Source organism: Protopterus annectens, chromosome 6.part0, assembly GCF_019279795.1.
Source record: "Protopterus annectens isolate FY-2018-M chromosome 6.part0, PAN1.0, whole genome shotgun sequence".
In the NCBI taxonomy this organism is placed as follows: domain Eukaryota; kingdom Metazoa; phylum Chordata; order Ceratodontiformes; family Protopteridae; genus Protopterus; species Protopterus annectens.
The window spans coordinates 863295627-863313587 of NC_056737.1; the positions used below are offsets into that span (position 1 = coordinate 863295627).

A 17961-nucleotide genomic window follows, 5' to 3' on the forward strand; every position below is an offset into this window, starting at 1 on the left:
TAGAAAGATACATGATGAGAGGTTAGGTTATTAAGAACAGGTGAGGTGCAACTTTTAAGTCTTTAGAGTCACAGATTCATACAACTTAAGTCAGTCAGTCCATAGACCGTAATCACCTTACTAATATCCAGTCTTATAGTGCACTTTCTGCCTTCAGGAAGACAAAATTTGCTTTAGACCCACAGAATGATCAAGGGAAGATCACGAGTACTTAATTTAATGTGTTTTTTTTTTTTTTTAGGACAGCCACTGAAGCTGTAGATAGAAGACCATGCAGTTCATGTAGTGTCCCTGGATCTAGCAAAGGCCTTTGACACTACTCCTCATGCTGGATGAATTTATCAGATCAAGGTTTGCCTTAAAGGAAATGAGGGAACCGCTACACTTTACATGTAACAAAAGATTACTCCAGAGATGGGAGACCACGGAGTAACAATCCTGCCCCCTCCAGCATGATTATCTATTTGTTGTAGGAGATTTAAGCTCTTAGTTCAACTGTTTGTGGAGCCATTTGTACTGTAAAAATGTAGGAAATCAAGGAGGGTGGGGTACTTAACAGCACAGAATGCTAGACACAAATCACTGAGCAAAAGTCCACAAGAAACAAAACAGTATAATGATGGAGCTTTAAGCCCATCTTGGTAGCCTAGTGCCTAGCCTAGTGATCTTCTTCAGTTAGGAATCAGGGTGTGTTTCTCCTGTGTGATGTGTTTGGATAGATATGTAATTGAGGTATTATATTCTACAACTGCTCTAAACGAGGGCAGAGTGCTGTGTTCTGGAGTTATCAAAAAACAGTTGGTTAACTACTATCTAGATACTCCCTTATTTTCTGTTTAGCACTCCACATTTGTACCTCTTCTTGTTCAATGAGATCCCCCCTCTAAATAATTCTTGATACCTCTTAAACATATCTATTTTTCTTACATTTCTACCCTATTGTAAACTCCACTTTCACTTTAACCAACCGACTAGCTATTACTTCTAAAGACATTTCTGTCTTCCCTAATAACTTTTGAATAATTTCCAGTACCCATTCCTTAAATTACTCTTTTAACAGGTAGGTAGGGAAGCAACAATGTTGCATTTGTACTTCAATTACCCTGCATTTTTACTTTAGCTGTTATTGGCACATGATCTGAAATAGTCATTGTATGTGTGTTGAAGCTTTCAATTAAATGCACACATTCCTGTGAAATACAATTTGTCCCACTAGCCCAGTTAGTATACATTGGGGAATAATATGCAAGTTCTCTGGGTTCCTAGTACTGAATTCATGTCCTCCATATATCCTATTATCATGGTGTCTACTATCTTTTGTTATATATTCTCTTCTAGGTCCCTCCATAAACATCCCCACTTTTGCAAATCAAGTTCCAGTCTCCACCAATAAGTAATATTCCCTGATGAAAGCTTTGTCTTCTGAAATTTTCTTAAGCTCCATAATAGCAGTTTTAGGTGAATATAAACACATACGCTGCTGAATATCCCTCCTGAAATATTTTCTTTATCAAATTCACATGCTTATTTCTTTCCAAGTGTGTCTTCTGTAAGATTGCTACTTGCACTCTGCATTTCTTAATATAATTCAATATTTTCTCCTCTGTCTATACTTGTGAAGCCATTCATGTTCCAAAATAATGTTTAGTGAAGCAATTTTGATAAGTTATTATTCTCACCTATTTTATATATATAATTTATTATATATATATATATATATATATATATATATATACACACACATATTTATGTGTGTGTGTGTGCATATAAGAGACAGCTTTTGAAATTTCTATTCCAACTTTCTGTTACATGCAACCACTAATACTTGGTGGATTAATCTTTAATACAGGTGTTTCTTGTCATATCCATTGCTACCTGTCATATTTTACAAGACTTTTGTTTTAGTGAAAACTATCAAACAAAAAAACAAACACACCCCAGAACACCCCAGAACCTATTAACTTAAACACACAAAATTATGCACATCTTCAAATAATGAAGTTTAACAGTCCCAGTAGGAAAAAAGTACAGTTTTGTACCTACCATAAATGTAGATGTTCGAAGATCCACATTGCTGCAGTCCTTACACTTGGGTAGTCCGCTGTCCTCGGTCGGCCCGAATATCAAAGTATTAGGCTGACGTCAGTCACGGCGCTTAAGACTGACATCAGGACGTCAGGGTACAAATGCGCATGACCGACGTCATATCCTCAGTCTTTTCTTGCCCCAGATGTCAGAAGACCCTAAACAGAAAGGTCAAAACCAAAAGACAGCAAAAAACAACCAACCACCCTTGCACTAATCATATGAACAATATATATATATATACAATATGTACAATATTTACAACCCAAACCACACAACCGCCTCTAACAACAGAGGGGAAGGAGGGAGGGTAAATTGGACTGCAGCAATGTGGATCTTCGAACATCTACATTTATGGTAGGTACAAAACTGTACTATGTTCTTCATCTCACATTGCTGCAGTCCTTACACTTGGGTAGAATCCCAAAGCAGAGGTAAGGGAGGATGGCAAAACTATAAAGTAGTAGGAGCTGCCAAAATGCCCTGTAAAATAGCAGTGGCAAACCCAGCCCTAGATTTAGAGTAAAGTGGAAGGTGGTAATGCTTAGAGAAAGTATGCACTGAACTCCAAGAAGCTGCCTCCAAAATATCTTTAGTTGCCACCTCCCTTAAAAAAGCTGTAGAAGTGGCAGTAACTCTAGTGGAATGAGGCCTAATCCCAGCTGGAACTTCCTTACCATGATGGGAATAACAGAAAGCAATACAAAACCCAATCCACTTAGAAATAGTTTGTTTTGACACAGGCTTGCCCTGAGAACCCAAAGCAAAAGAAACAAACAACTGCTGAGACTGCCTGAACCCTTTAGTCCTGCTCAAATAATATCGCAACTGCCTGTGTATATCCAAGGTGTGCAAAATCTTTTCCCCTTTATTTTGGGGGTTTGCATAAAAAGTAGGCAAATGAATAGTTTGGTTTAAAGCCACACTAGAAACCACCTTAGGCATAAAGGAAGGATTAGTACGTAAAGATACCCTATCCTTATGGAAAATTAAGAAAGACTCAACTGCCATAAGGGCCTGTAATTCAGAAACCCTTCTCGCAGAGGTAATGGCCAACAAAAAAGCAGTCTTCCATGATAAATATTTCAACTCGGCAGTAGCTGCAGGCTCAAAAGGTTGTAGAGTGAGTTTCTCCAACACAAAATTGAGATCCCAAGCAGGAGTAGGAGCTCTACGTGGGGGTCTTATATTCTTTGCCCCTCTAAGGAATTGCTTAAACAAAGGATGAGAAAACAATGGTGGATCACAGTCATAGTGAGCAGAAATTGCTGCAGCATGAATCTTAATAGAAGAGAAGGACAAACCTTTGTCCAGTAACTCAGCAAGATATTGAAGAGCCACACTTAAATTAGGCTTAGCAACATCAAATTCCTTTGCTGCACTCCAAAATAAAAATCTCTTCCATTTATCTGCGTATACTTTCCTTGTACTAGGCCTTCTGGCCTCCAAAATAACATTCAAAACCTGCTGTGGAAGCTGAGACCCTCCAGGGTTTAAAACAGAATATGCCAGGCTGTTAGGTGAAGAGAGTGAAGTTTGACATTGAGTAAATGACTGTTCTCTTGAGACAGCAGGTGTGGAATCGAAGGCAAAGGCCATGGAGGCTCCCGAACCAGACTTCTCAGTAATGGGTACCAGTGCTGTCGAGGCCAATCTGGAGCTATTAGAATCATCTTCGGCTTGTCCTGTCTGACCTTTAGGAGTACCTTTGGGAGGAGAGGCAGAGGTGGAAAGGCATACACATGAAGATTGCTCCAATTGAAAGAAAGAGCATCCACTTTCCAAGCTGTGGGATGAAACCTTTTTGTGCAAAACTTTGGCAGCTGGTGGTTTAGTGGAGAAGCGAACAGATCTATGTCTGGAGTTCCCCATGACACTGTCAATTTCTGAAATACATGAGGATCCAATTTCCACTCATGGGGATCCATAATTCGTCTGCTCAACACATCTGCTAAGGAGTTCTGTGCTCCCGGCAGAAACCTTGCCTGAAGATTGAGTTGTAAACTGAGAGCAGTCTCCCACAAAATCATTGCTTGCCTGCATAGAGGATAAGAATGTGTTCCCCCTTGCTTGTTGATGTACCACATGACAGTTGTGTTTGTCTGTTAGAACCAACACCTGCCCTGGAAGAAGTAAATCCTTGAAAGCTATTAATGCAAATTGGACTGCTAACATCTCCTTCAAGTTGATATGTAGATGCTGTAGTCTGGCAGGCCACGTGTCTTGTATCCACTTTCCATTTAGATGAGCTCCCCAAGCATTGTCTGAGGCATCTGTCGTTAGAATCTGACTCGCCTCTGGCCGGGTCACAGAGAGTCCCTTGTTTAGGTGACATTCCTGAGCCCACCACAAAAACTCCTTTTGAATGCAAGGTATTATTTGAATGACAGTGTCCATATCTTGGCAGTGCTGAGTCCATACATTTTTGAGATACCATTGCAGCTTCCTCATATGCAGTTTGGCGTTGGGAAGCACCAGAATACAAGATGCCATGAACCCCAAGGCTTGAAGGACTGTCCTTGCAGTCAGCCTGGACAGATGAGACAATTGATGGAAGTAAAGTGAAAGATTCTTTTGTTTGTCCGGGGTCAAAAAGGCCATCTGGGAAGCTGTATTCAGTCTCACACCCAGAAAGCACATGTCTTGAGAGGGTACTAGACTGGACTTTATTTCGTTCACAGAATACCCCAGGCATCTTAGCACTGCTATCACATATTGCAAATGATGAAGAAGCTCGTCCCTTCCTTTGGCCAGAATCAGGCAATCGTCCAAATAAGGATAGATCTGTATTCCTTTTAGCCTGAAGAAAGCTATCACTGGAGCCAGAACCTTTGTGAACACTCTGGGCACAGTAGATAAGCCAAAGGGCAATGCAGAGAACTGATAATGAGAAGTCCCAGCTCTAAAACGCAGATACTTCCTGCAACTTAGCCTGATAGGAACATGAAGGTAAGCTTCCTTGAGATCCAGAGTCACCATCCAGTGATCTTTGCCCAGCAGAGGTAAAAGCTGTTGTAACGTCAACATTTTGAACTTGGGAATGTCCAGATAAGTGTTGAGGATAGACAAATCCAAAATTGGTCTCCACGTGTTCCCCTTCTTTGGTACTAGGAACAGGCGTGAATAAAATCCTAGGCCTACTTCTGGCAGAGGGACCGGCTGTATGGCCCCTATTTGCAGCAGCAGAGAAATTTGTTTGTGAGCCTCTATTCTTTGCTGAGGAGGAACGTCTGGCATGCCTTTGAAAGGAGGCAATGTATGGAAATAAAACCTGTAACCTTGGTGTATAATATCCAATACCCATCTGTCCTGGGTAATCAAATTCCAATTTTCTTTGAAGAGTGCCAACCTTCCTCCCAAAGGTGCTGCCAGACAAGAAGGCTCTGGCAGCTGAAAAGGTAGGTCATTGGGCCTGTTTACGAAAGGACTGGCCCCTGCCCTCACCCGAAGACTGTGCAGGTGAACTCCCTGTTCTAGGTCTGAAAGAGCCCTGAGCTCTACCCCTACCACGTCTAGATCTTCCCCTAGACTGTGAATCATAAGAAGGGTACGTCCAGCCCTTAGCAGGCCAATTCCTACTAAACTTCGGAGGCTGAACTTGCAAAAAATCTTTAACAGTCTGCATAGACTTAGCCTTGTCTTCCATTTTCTTTAAAACTGCCTCCACAGGTGAACCAAACAATACATCAGACTGTAAAGGAGCATCTAAAATCCTTGTCTTAACATGGTCAGATAAGTTCTGATCCCTCAGCCAGGCGTGCCTGCGAAGGACTGACCCAGTGGCAGCCACCCTAGACGAGGCCTGTACAGCATCAAATCCACATTGCAAAGAATGCTTACCCACCTGTTCAGAAACATGTACCAAATCTTGTAATTCTTTACACTCAATGCCTTCCGCCAGAGCATCTACCTTAGACTTCAATTGAGAAAGAAGATAGTTTTGATATTTCAACATGTGAAACTGGCAATTCAAAGCCCTCATAGCTAAGGTGGAAGAAGTATAGACTTTCTTTCCCCATCTATCCAAAGCTCTGGCCTCTTTATCTGGAGGAACCGGATTTTTACCACAGAGGCCTTGACACCCTTAGGTCCCTGACTAACTGTTTCTGGGTCTGCCCTAGGACTCTTATACATATATTTATGAGCTTCAGGCACCCTGTAATACCTGTCCGGTTTAACAGGAGCAGGAGGCAAAGAATCAGGATTAAGTGAAGCCTCTGCAAACACATCTTCCACAACATCCAGAACAGGAGGAATAGCCAAAGGCCTATGCTGGGGTAAAAGCAAAAATTCCCTAAGCCTTTTCCTGGAATCAGAGAAGTCCTGACCTTCCCACTTAAAATGTTCCCTCATAGAATGAAGAGTCTCTGAAAAAGAAAAATCCTCTGGAGGAGAAGCAGAAGGAGTAGAATCATCCACATCAGAATCCGAATAAGGAGAATACTCCTGCAAGTCTTCAGCCGAAGACTCTGAAACATCCGAAACCTGCTCAAAACTCCCCAACTCTGGTTCCACCCTAGGCCTCTTATCAGGAGGGGGCAAAGAACCTCTAATCAAAGTAATTAAATCTTCTGCCATTTTGAGCATGTGCTTCTTGGGCACAGATCCTGAAGAACTAGGAGTGACACCAACAGAAGATAACCTGGCCTGCCTCTGGGAGAAGCCTTGGAAACAGAAGGAGAGGGCCTAACCACCCTAGGAAGGGAGGGGAGTACAGTAACCTGAGAAGCCCCTTCAGCCTGACCTGCCTCCTGAGAGGCCACATCCTGCAATATCAAAGTCTCCCCCTGGGACTCCAGAGAAGCCTCCGGTGGAACCACTGGTTCCACTGACGCCTCCAAAGAGCCGGCGTCCGGTACGGATGACTCTTCTTGCCTGGGTTTAGCTGCTTTGTCTTTGCGCTTCTTCGAAGAAGCGGGCGTCGGAGCATCCGACGGCATGTTGTAATTACACCGCTTCCCGAAGACCAACCTGGCACAATCTAACCTTCGCTTAATAGTGCGCTTATTAAACCTAGCACAAAAACAACACCCAACAACGTCGTGCTCAGGCCCCAAACAAGGAATACACAAAGTATGATAATCTCTATGCGGTATCTGCTTCCCACAAGAAATACAGTTATTCACTTTTTCTGACATCCGGTAAACCACTGAGGCAAGAAAAAACCAAAATATTCCCCAACGGGGTACTTAGCCAACTTTGACTCGGTCTGAAACTCCGAATTCGAAAAATTTCAGAACGCCGAACGGCACTTGCAACGCTGCTTCTGCATCGGACCATGCGGCAAAAAAGACTGAGGATATGACGTCGGTCATGCGCATTTGTACCCTGACGTCCTGATGTCAGTCTTAAGCGCCGTGACCGACGTCAGCCTAATACTTTGATATTCGGGCCGACCGAGGACAGTGGACTACCCAAGTGTAAGGACTGCAGCAATGTGAGATGAAGAACATCTGTTCCAAATCAACAGTTGCACACACAGGAAAAACCTAATTTAAATTTAAGGCTATCCAAGATGCATGTTACAGTTTGTGTTCCTACTTACACTAATTGCTGTCTGTTCTTGTCTTATCTTTATTACCCTTCCAAATGTGAAAAACAGCTTGCCTGTTTTATGAAAACAATAACTTTTAAACTCAGGAAAAAGTGCACTGGCTATCTTTAAATTAAACTAAACTATACACTGGTCTGGCAAATGAATTAAAGTATGTATTTACCAGAAAAGCTTCTCTTTCTTATTCATGTCCAATAATTCCAAACTGTACTTACTAATCTGCTTGCCATTGTACCTTTTAATTTCATTTTCACTTCCTATAATTTAAAACTTTATTTACAAAGCTGCTTGCCTTTGTGCCTTTTAATTTCATTTCTCTCAGTAAAAACAATGTCCCAGATCTCTCAATTTACTGCTTTCACCTTTAGTCAGCTTGCTTACATGGAAATATAAGATCAAAATGTAGAGCTGACCTCAGCTCCAGATTCCTCAACTGGCACTAAACATTTATTTATTTAAAGAAAATGATTGCATTGTGGTATCTCGTTTTTAAAACCCACTTGCATTAAAAAAATGTCTTATGATTAAGAATCCAGAGATTTACCTACTCAACAGTAAAATAAAACATTTCATTTCTACATATACTATAATTGGTGCAATTTTACTGCCCATCCCTGGCCCCAATAACCCAAGATTACAACTTACTGACTTAAACATGCTTTTGTAAAGCCTTTATTCTCTTTTTATATTGCAATGCCTACACTAAAAAAAAAAGAACTAAACACGTTTACTTTAGCACCTTTATCACATACAACAATCACTGAAAATACTTGACTACATCACATGCAATTTATATCACACAATGTTTTACACAAATACTGTTAAATTTAGTTTTACTTACTTTTTCCCTCTTTCTTCTTCCCATTTAGTGTCCTTCCAAGCATTAAATACATGAAGTGCAGCATATGCCTGTCAGTCCTCAAACAAGTTTAATAAAGTCAACAAAAATCTAATCTTTCCCAGTCACTTTTTCTTGTAAAGCCATACTTCACAAATGTGACTGATGCTTTATAGCCTCACATTTATTTACTCATTTTAGTTTTGCTGGGCTTTTTCTTGTTCTTGTTCTTCTTAATCTCCCAACCCCAGACTGGTTCAAGTCTAAGGTACTCTTGATTCTTCTAGTCAACTCCTGTGCTTTTTTTTCCATCTCTCAACCATTTTTCTTAGGAGCACTGGAAAAGGTTTCACTGCAGAAGTTTCTCAAGGAGCTTTATTATCAGAAGAATGCCCTTCTATTTAATGGTTCAGCCCTTGCTGGAAAAAACGTTTGTATTTCCCCCTTAGCCAGTTCTGCATCAAAAAATGGCTTTGATCGACCATGAAAAATATTTTGAAGACAGGTGGATACAGCAGCTTGAATCTCACACCTGCCTCCCGAAATTCCTTGACTGCTGGAATAAAGTTGCTTCTCTTCCACCTACTGTACAGTGAATAATCATTTTACACACACACTCTACTGTCTCCACTTTTTAATACTTTGCCTTTCTGCCACAGTTTTGTTAGGATCATCTCTTTCTGCTAGTATGATTGCACCTTTACTTATACAGGTCTTAGCTGCTTTGGAGTATACACATATGCCCTTTCAATTAACAAATCTTGCTTTGGAATACCAGTCCAGTTATTTATTTATGCTTTCATAAAATTAATACAATCTTCTCCTTCCAGTTTCTCTGGTTTTCTCTGTGTGCTCTGTCCTCTTAACTCTACCATTTCTTGAGACAGATCTTTCCGAGAAGTCTTATACTCAGCCAGCATTTTCTTCATTTCAGCATCTGATTGAAGGTTGTGCGTCAGGGCTGGTAACCCGGTACGTAAAAAATCCACTACCAATCATTAGCGGACCAGAGTTCCGCTGTGGCGACCCCTAACCAGGAAAAGCCGAAAGACACAATCAGTTTATCTGAATAGCTTTTTAAAGGTTCTTCCATTTTTTTTCAGGCTTTTATTTGAGTTGATATACTCCTACAGTGTTTCATTTTATTCAACCCTGAGCACATCTGACATACTTTTTCCTCTAAATTACTTGAAGTCATTCCTTGAACCGAAGTTGGAGCTTGAACTGCTTTTTTGCAGAACAGCTGCAGGATTCTCCCCAGTGAGTGTTCTCATTTTTTCTTGGTACATTTTCTTTCAGGTTCTCTAAATTTCTTCTTTACTAGCATTCAGGTAGTGTATTTACTAGCCAGTAACTGAATTTTTACTCAAATTTACAACATCAGTGGCTGTTTCGCAGTTTCTTTTTTGAAACAGGAAGAGTTGGTTTTTAAGCTGCTGATCTGTGTGTATCCCTAACTGCCATTTTTAATAAGATTGCAACATTTTAGCAGAAGCAGACATACAGACAAACTACAACTTCTTATGCAGTATAAAACCTAATAACCATTTCCTCTTCGACATAATGTTTTTCATCCCAAGAAAGGATGATAAATTGTGTCATACTTTCCCCAGCAGCAGAACATTCACTGTTAATGAGCATCTTTGGTGGGATGAATCTGATGACTTTTTGAGATCACCATATATATAATATATATACATATATATATATATATATATATACACACACACACACACACACACACACACACACACACACACACACAGTGGATATAAAAAGTGTACACACCCCTGTTAAAATGCCAGGCTTTTGGGAGATAAAACAATGAGACCACAGTAAATCATTTCAAAACTTTCTCCACCTTTAATGTGACCTATAACCTGTACAATTCAATTGAAAAACAAATAAATCTGTTAGGGGAAAACCATAAAAAATAAAAAAGTACAGTAATCTGGTTGCATAAGTGTGCATACCCTTAAGCTAATAATTTGATTTAATTACAACATTCAGTCTTCTTGGGTAGGAGTCTATCAGCATGGCACATCTTGACTTGGCAATATTTGCCCACTCTTCCTTGCAAAAGTGCTCCAAATCTGTCAGATTGTGAGGGCATCTCTTATGCACGGCCCTCTTCAGGTCACCCCACAGATTTCCTATTGGATTTAGGTCAGAGCTCTGGCTGGGCTATTCCCAAACTTCAAATGTCTTCTGGTGAAGCCATTCTTTTGTTGAGTTGGATGTATGCTTGGGGTCATTGTTGTGCTGAAAGGTGAAATTCCTCTCCATCTTTGGCTTCCTAGCAAACACCTGAAGGTTTTGGGCCAAAAGTAACTGGTGTTTGGAACTGTTCATAATTCCCTCCACCTTGACTAAAGCCCCAGTTCCAGTGAAGAAAAGCAACCCCCAAAGCATGATACTGCCACCACCATGCTTCATCGTGGAGATGGTGTGCTTTTGGTGATGCAAAGTGCTGTTTTTGCACCAAACGTACCTTTTGGAATTGTGGCCAAAAAGTTCAACCTTGGCCTCATCAGACCATAATACATTTTCCCACATGCTTTTAGGAGACTTGATGTATTGTTTTGCAAATTTTAGCTGGGCCTTGATGTTTTTCTGTTTAAGAAAAGGCTTCCATCTTGCAACCCTACCCCCCAGTCCAGACATATGGAGAATACAGGAGATTGTTGTCACATGTAGTACACTACCCATACTTGCCAGAAATTCTTGCAGCCCCCTAAGTGTTGCTGTAGTCTCTTGGCAGCCTCCCTGACCAGTTTTTGTCTCGTCTTTTCATCAATTTTGGAGGGATGTCCAGTTCTTTGCAACGTCACTGGGTTCCGGCGTGTAGCTCGCAAGATATTTCCCTGCGAGCTACATCGCCGATACCAAATGACAATAAAATAAATAAATAATAAAATAAATGCATTACTTACATGAGAATACGGAATGTGGTACACATCTAGTACGGCCGTCCCTGCTAGAATACAGCTGGGCAGCTGTCTGTAAGGATCGCCACCAGTAGAAATATTTCTACGGCAAATTGCTGCTGCAGCCATTTGGTATCGGCGATATACCTCGCAAGAAATGTCTTGCGAGCTACACGCCGGAACCCCAACGTCACTGTTGTTCCATATTTTCTCCACTTTTTGATGACTGTCTTCACTGCATTCCATGGTACATCCAATGCTGTGGAAATTTTTTTGTAGTCTTCTCCTGACTGATACCTTTCAACAATGAGATCCCTTTGATGCTTTATAAGCTCGTTGCAAACCATGGCTTTTGCTGTAGCAGGCAACTGAGTAAATGTCAGGAAAATCCTACTAGGACAGCTGAACTTTATTTGGGGTTAATCAGTCTCCTTAATTGATGGCAAGTGTGTACCCAAGAAGACTGAATGTTGCAATTAAATCAAAAGGTGATTCAACAAAGTATTACTTTAAGGGTGTGCACACGTATGCAACCAGCTTATTATAAATTTATTTTTGATATTTTTCCCCGATTTATTTGTTTTTCAATTGAATTGTACAGGTTATAGGTCACATTAAAGGTGGGAAAAGTTTTGAAATTATTTATTGTGCTCTCATTTTTTTATATCACACAAACCTGGCATTTTAACAGGGGTGTGTTCACTTTTTATATCCATTAAAAACAGCTTACTTTCTGCAGGCAAAGAGGAATAAATTTGCACTTTTAACATTGCTTAAGCAACATGCCAGAAGTGATCAAAGAGACTTGAGTAGCCAAGTAGAAAGGCCATTTAATTTTTGGCAGTTTAGACAGCATAAAAGAAATGAGATTGCTGGACAGTGTGCTCTAATGACCAAGTCACAAGACTGCAGTCACACACAATATCATCAAAGTTTTGAAAATATATGGCCAAATACTAATGTAATTCCTGCAAGCAAGTATACTTACTCTGTGCATCTTATAGAGAGGATGGCACTTTTTCTACCAGTTACATATACATGGGCTACCACTCTCCCTACCAGAACACTGCGGAAAGATGATCAGAAGATTTTATTTTATATTTACTAAAGCATTATGAGTCTCTCTCTCTCTTGCTAAGTATACAGATATACACTGACTGTTCTTTCAGGGAGTGATGAGGGTGCCTAGTATCTGCTTACTGTACTGTAGTTTGGGTCAGTAATGTAATACAGTCTAGTAAAAAGGAGAAACAGATGCAGGAATTGTGGTTAGTTTCTACTGGTTAAATGAATGTAACTTAATAAAGCCAACAGATTAAATGAAGCCATGCACAAAATTGAGAACTCAGTCATGATGGCACTAAACCAAAATGACATCCAATTTGCAAACTATCAGAAATGCAGACTGCCAACAAACAATGGGAAAATATCTACCACTACACAAATTGGTGCAAAAAGGACAACAAATTAACTTTAAAGTGGATGGAAGAATAAAAGGTATATTTTTACCTGGTACTTGCTCCCAATTGGTTCCTACTGGCATTTCATCTGTAATTCCAAGTCGGACATGAACATTCCCTTTGTTATCAATAGTCCATAGCATTCGGTCATTAGGACTTGAATGTAAGCTAACCAAATGCATTCCGATGGGCTAAAACACAAATAAACAAGTATTTATTGAAATGTCTGAAGCACTTTTAAATATATATATATATATATATATACATACATATATATACATACACACAATTATTTCCGCAAATCTGTCAATACAACAGAAATTAGAGTTCTGTGAATATACTCACAATAATAGCAGATCCGAGCTGCATGAATTTCAGCCTTATACATCCCTAAGACGTACACAGGTGGAATCCTGTGACTAAAACCATCAAAGAGACCATATCTTTATAAATAAAGAATACTGCATACCTCTCTTCTGCCTTTTTTCCCCATTTGGTGTCCTAAACATGGCAAATAGTGCTTCTACCCACAGCTAAAGAAGCCCTGGAACACTAAAATCCAAGTCACATCACATCACTGTAAATAAAGTGCTATAATTTTTAATAAAATACTGCAATACAACTCCCACCAACAAATTAAAGGATGGTAATACAGTAACACATTATCAAGCTACAAGTTAAACATTTCTCCAATATAATGAAAACTCATGCAGTCTATGACAGGTGCAGAGATCAACTATAAACAAGTATTGCCAGAACCAAAAATTGTGCTTAGACAGGGGAAGGAAGGAAGGAAGGCTTTTGACCTGCACAATGATGCTATTATTTGGCCATCTACCTTTATGATGAGTATACTAATACCACTGCACCATGTTCATCACATGAATCATCATCATCCCCCTTTTTACCACTTTTTCATAGGGATGGGTTATCATGTCAACTGTTGCCATTTCTCTCAATTCAGTGCCACACTCCCACCTTCTTCAATAGTCATGCCTGATTGTCACAAGTCTTCTCTCTTACAATAGATTATTTTGCTGGACATTCTTGTTTCCTCTTGCATTCTTAATGGCTGTTCCAAATGTTCACATACATTTGAACCACAGTAATCGATTCTTTGACCTTCCCTGCAATTAGACCTACTTAGGTTTCTGCTCTGAGGTGATCATTTCTTCATCTGTCCCAAAGTGTGCAACCCACCACCCATATCAAGAACTTCAGCTCAACCACCTCTAGCATCCTCAACAGCTTTGCCTTCACTGTCCAGGCTTCTGTATCATAGACTAGTCCTGGTCACACTGCTGTTTTGTACACTTTACTTTTCAGTCTCTCTGCCATTCTTCTGTCACACACTACCCCTGATACTGTCACAGATGGCTGCAGCCCACTGGATTCTAGCTTAGATTTTTTTCATTCATCATATGGTTCACATCACAGTGAATATCATGCGGATAACTGCTGAAGAAATTCATAATATGGATGTGAACAGCAGAAGCAATGTATCCACAGCTCTCAGCAATAGATGGAGGGATCTATATCATGCTGAGTAGAACCGCGAAAGTAGATCCTGTGCTAAATCTAGACTGGATATCCCGTTTATGTCTAGATAATAAATGACTGGAAACGCCACTTTAACATGAAAGGCACAGGTTTTACCAAATATTTGCACAGCTTATCCAGAAGGGCAAAGCTTGCAATGATAACTTTAGTTGGGAGTAGGTAAATTCTGTGTCACCCACAGTCAAGTGGTGTTTATTAGTAGTATACCACAAAGGGATTTTTTTTAAATATTTTATAATATTGATAAATAATGGATCTCTCTGTACTACACTTGCCTCCTCATGCTTAAATCATGAAGTGGACACCTCTTTGCGAGATACTGTGCATGTCTTTGTGCATACTGAAATGCAAGACCGATGATTCAATTTATAGTCAAAACTTTCATGTTTTAAAGCAGTTAACATTTGAATTTCTGTATCCATGATGTACAACTCCCCTTCTGTACATTTGCTTTTTTTTTTTTTTTTTTTTTTTTTGCATCTGTTACTGGAAACAAATTTGCACCATAGTCCCCAAGTGTGACAAGACAAAATGATCTCTCTAGGCTAAATGGATCTTTTTGCATGCTAAATAGATTATAAACAAAATGGCTCTTTTTGCATGCTAAGTGCAGTTTTTCACTCGCTCTTTTATGAGTTGAATCAAACAGCTAGAATGATCCCACAAATAGCCAAGGATCCCACAGTTAAAAGGACTCCATTTAATAAATTAAATGGAACATTTTCAGCACTACACAAACGAGCAACTGCAACCTAATTTCTCCAAAAGAGTTTTGCTGTATTTTCTCTTAACTGGTAATTCAAATAACCACTCACTTGGAAAGAAAGGATCTTTTGTTAACTTGTTGACCCCAGATTTCCTTTTAGAAATGACAGGAGCAGCTCAGTGTACTCATTATATAATCGTTTCACTGTTGCACGTCAGTTGTGTGGAAATATCTATATTGAGCAAAATTACTCCCTTCTCTGTTTAGAATGTAAGATAGGTAAAATGAATAAACTGGTTCTGGAAAATTATTGAGACCACTTTGGGAATAAAGAAGTGCTGTACAGCCAAGTGTATACGTCTTTACACATTAAGGGCTGTTGTTCAGAAATTATTCTAGATGACATGGCTGCAACTAGGAAAAACATTTTTACATAAATAAAATATTAAGTCCAAGGAGCTATAAGGCTCAAAACAGATTCAAGACAGTTAGTTTTTTAGTCAAAGTTAAAGTGCCGCACAGGGTGTCAGTGACCTCAAAAACCCAAAGAAAGAATACCCTTAAAGAATTGCTTCAAAAAACTGAGAAGCTCTAGATACAACACAGTGTAATAGACAGGGGCACAGTGACTGTACCTTGGACTCTGGTATCTTTCAACCACCCCCTCCACCCACCACACACACACACACACATATGCACACTTTTTAATGACCATGCATAAATGCATATGATCTTTTGGATTCATATTCCTGATTGATTAGTCTGTTATAGTTTAACACAAACTGTTATCATTAAACCCACCAATTTCTATACCCATCAAATACTGCCAACTGACTGTGTGAACACCTCAAATGTAGTACATAGAACACTGCAATTACACTCCAAAAATGGGAAAGACAAGCTTATTAAGCATTATTTTGATATTAGAAGGGTGCTTAACAAGCTTATGTTAAGCAAGAAGGATTTTTACAACGTAACAGGTGATCACCATGTTACATTCACTACATGGTACTTACAGCATGTTAAGCTCAGACACATCAAAAGAATATTCAGCATTACTTTATAGTGTATGTATATACCCTCACTGCAATTTTAGCATACAGACAGCAAGCAAATAAGGCATAATCCATTTTTTATCCAAACAGTTAAATTCCACTGAGAAGCATGAAGATTTTGTAATATCCGTCTGATTTGACTGTGCGAGGATTTCAAAGACAGTAAAACCCTTCACACTCCTACATCTCTTCTGTAACCGATAGAATTATGATCGGTCTCACAAATCATAACCCTGATCCATATCTATCAATTTAGGCATCACCTTTTCTATCATTTTAGCTATTACAGACAAACACTTTATACTCATGGTTTACAATCAAAATGGGCCTATATGAACTGGATCTGATGGGTCATAACCATCTTTAGATATTACAGCTACCACAGCTTTTTTTTAAAACCTTCCAGATTTGTATCACTTTATTCCCTCTTAGCTTCTAAATGTCCACAGGAATGCCATCTATTCCTGGAGACTTTCCTGTTGATTGGTTATACATCACCATTTTTATCTTAACTATTAATTGTTAAGCCTCAGCCACTTCTAACCTTGGCATACTCAAGCCTTCCATAAATATTTCAATTTGTGCTTTTTCTTGACCTCTACATTCTTCTGTTTACACAAATGTTCATAACATTTCTGAAATGTCTCTAATACCTTTATGGAATCTCTGGCTATTTTTCATTGCAGGCTCCCAAATTTGACAACCCTTTCAACCTTCTGTTGCCTGAGCCATTGTGCTAAACGCTTCTGTGCTTTGAGTTATCAAAAAACATCTACTTAACAGAAGTCTTTCTATACTTATGGATATTATCCAGATAGTCCCTTATTTTCTCTTTAGCACTCTGCAGTTGCACGTCTTCCTGTTCTCTGAGATTCCTCCTATTCAGCAAAACTATAACCTTTTGTCAGTCCTTCTACATATTTCATGTTATTTTTTAACCATATCACTTTCTTTTATTTCTACCCTATTTTTAAACTCCACTTTTATTTAATTCCATTCCCTAGCTATAATTTCTGAAGAAATTTCTATCTACCTTAATAACTTCCTAATAATCTCCACTACCCATTCATATTCCTCTGTGTTTAACAGATAGGTAGAGAAGTGCCAGTGTCTCATTTTTATGTCATTACCCTGCATTTTTATTTTAGATATTACTGGCGTATTCTCTGAAATAGTTATTGGATGCATATTAAAACTTTAAACACACATGCCCTGTGAAATATAATTTCAGTCTAACCTAGCTCAGCTCAGTTTTTGTACCTTGGGGAATAATATTTAAATTCTTGCCAAGCTCCTACTACTAAATTCACATCTTCCATACCAAATATTTTCATAAATTCCTAAAAAATCTACCCTCTTTTGTTATATTTACCCTTCTAGCCCCCAGGTACATTCTCACTGCTGAAAATCAACTTCCAGTCCCCATCTATAAGTAATGTTCCCTGCTGAAAGCTGATTATTTTTCTTAGAATTTTCTTGAGCTCCACTGCAATAGTTTTAAGTGGAATGGAGTACATGCCAGCATAGTCCTCCTCTCTTGCGAGTAGCCGGTTACTAGAACAAATCTACCATTATCAGCTTTTTTCTTCTATCACTATTGGAGCTCCTCTAGCAATTAATACAAGTACTCCTCTTTTCCTTTGTCCCAGATATGCTGGTGAATAACCATCCTGAAACTCTTTCTTTTATCAAATTCACACGACCAATTCTTTCCAAATGTATCTCTTGCAACATAACTATTTGCAGTCTGTATTTCTTAATATAGTTCACTACCTT

At 39.2% G+C, this 17961-nt stretch overlaps 1 protein-coding gene across 1 annotated transcript in view; it reads right to left on the minus strand.

Annotated features, from left to right (window-relative positions):
* The window catches only part of TECPR2 (tectonin beta-propeller repeat containing 2), a gene marked incomplete in the record, with an annotated part of 1535154 nt that overhangs the window by 195619 nt on the left and 1321574 nt on the right, over positions 1-17961 (minus strand). Inside the window, 1 exon segment of the mRNA XM_044074534.1 lies at positions 12914-13055. Within this exon segment, the coding sequence (XP_043930469.1) occupies positions 12914-13055 (142 nt within the window).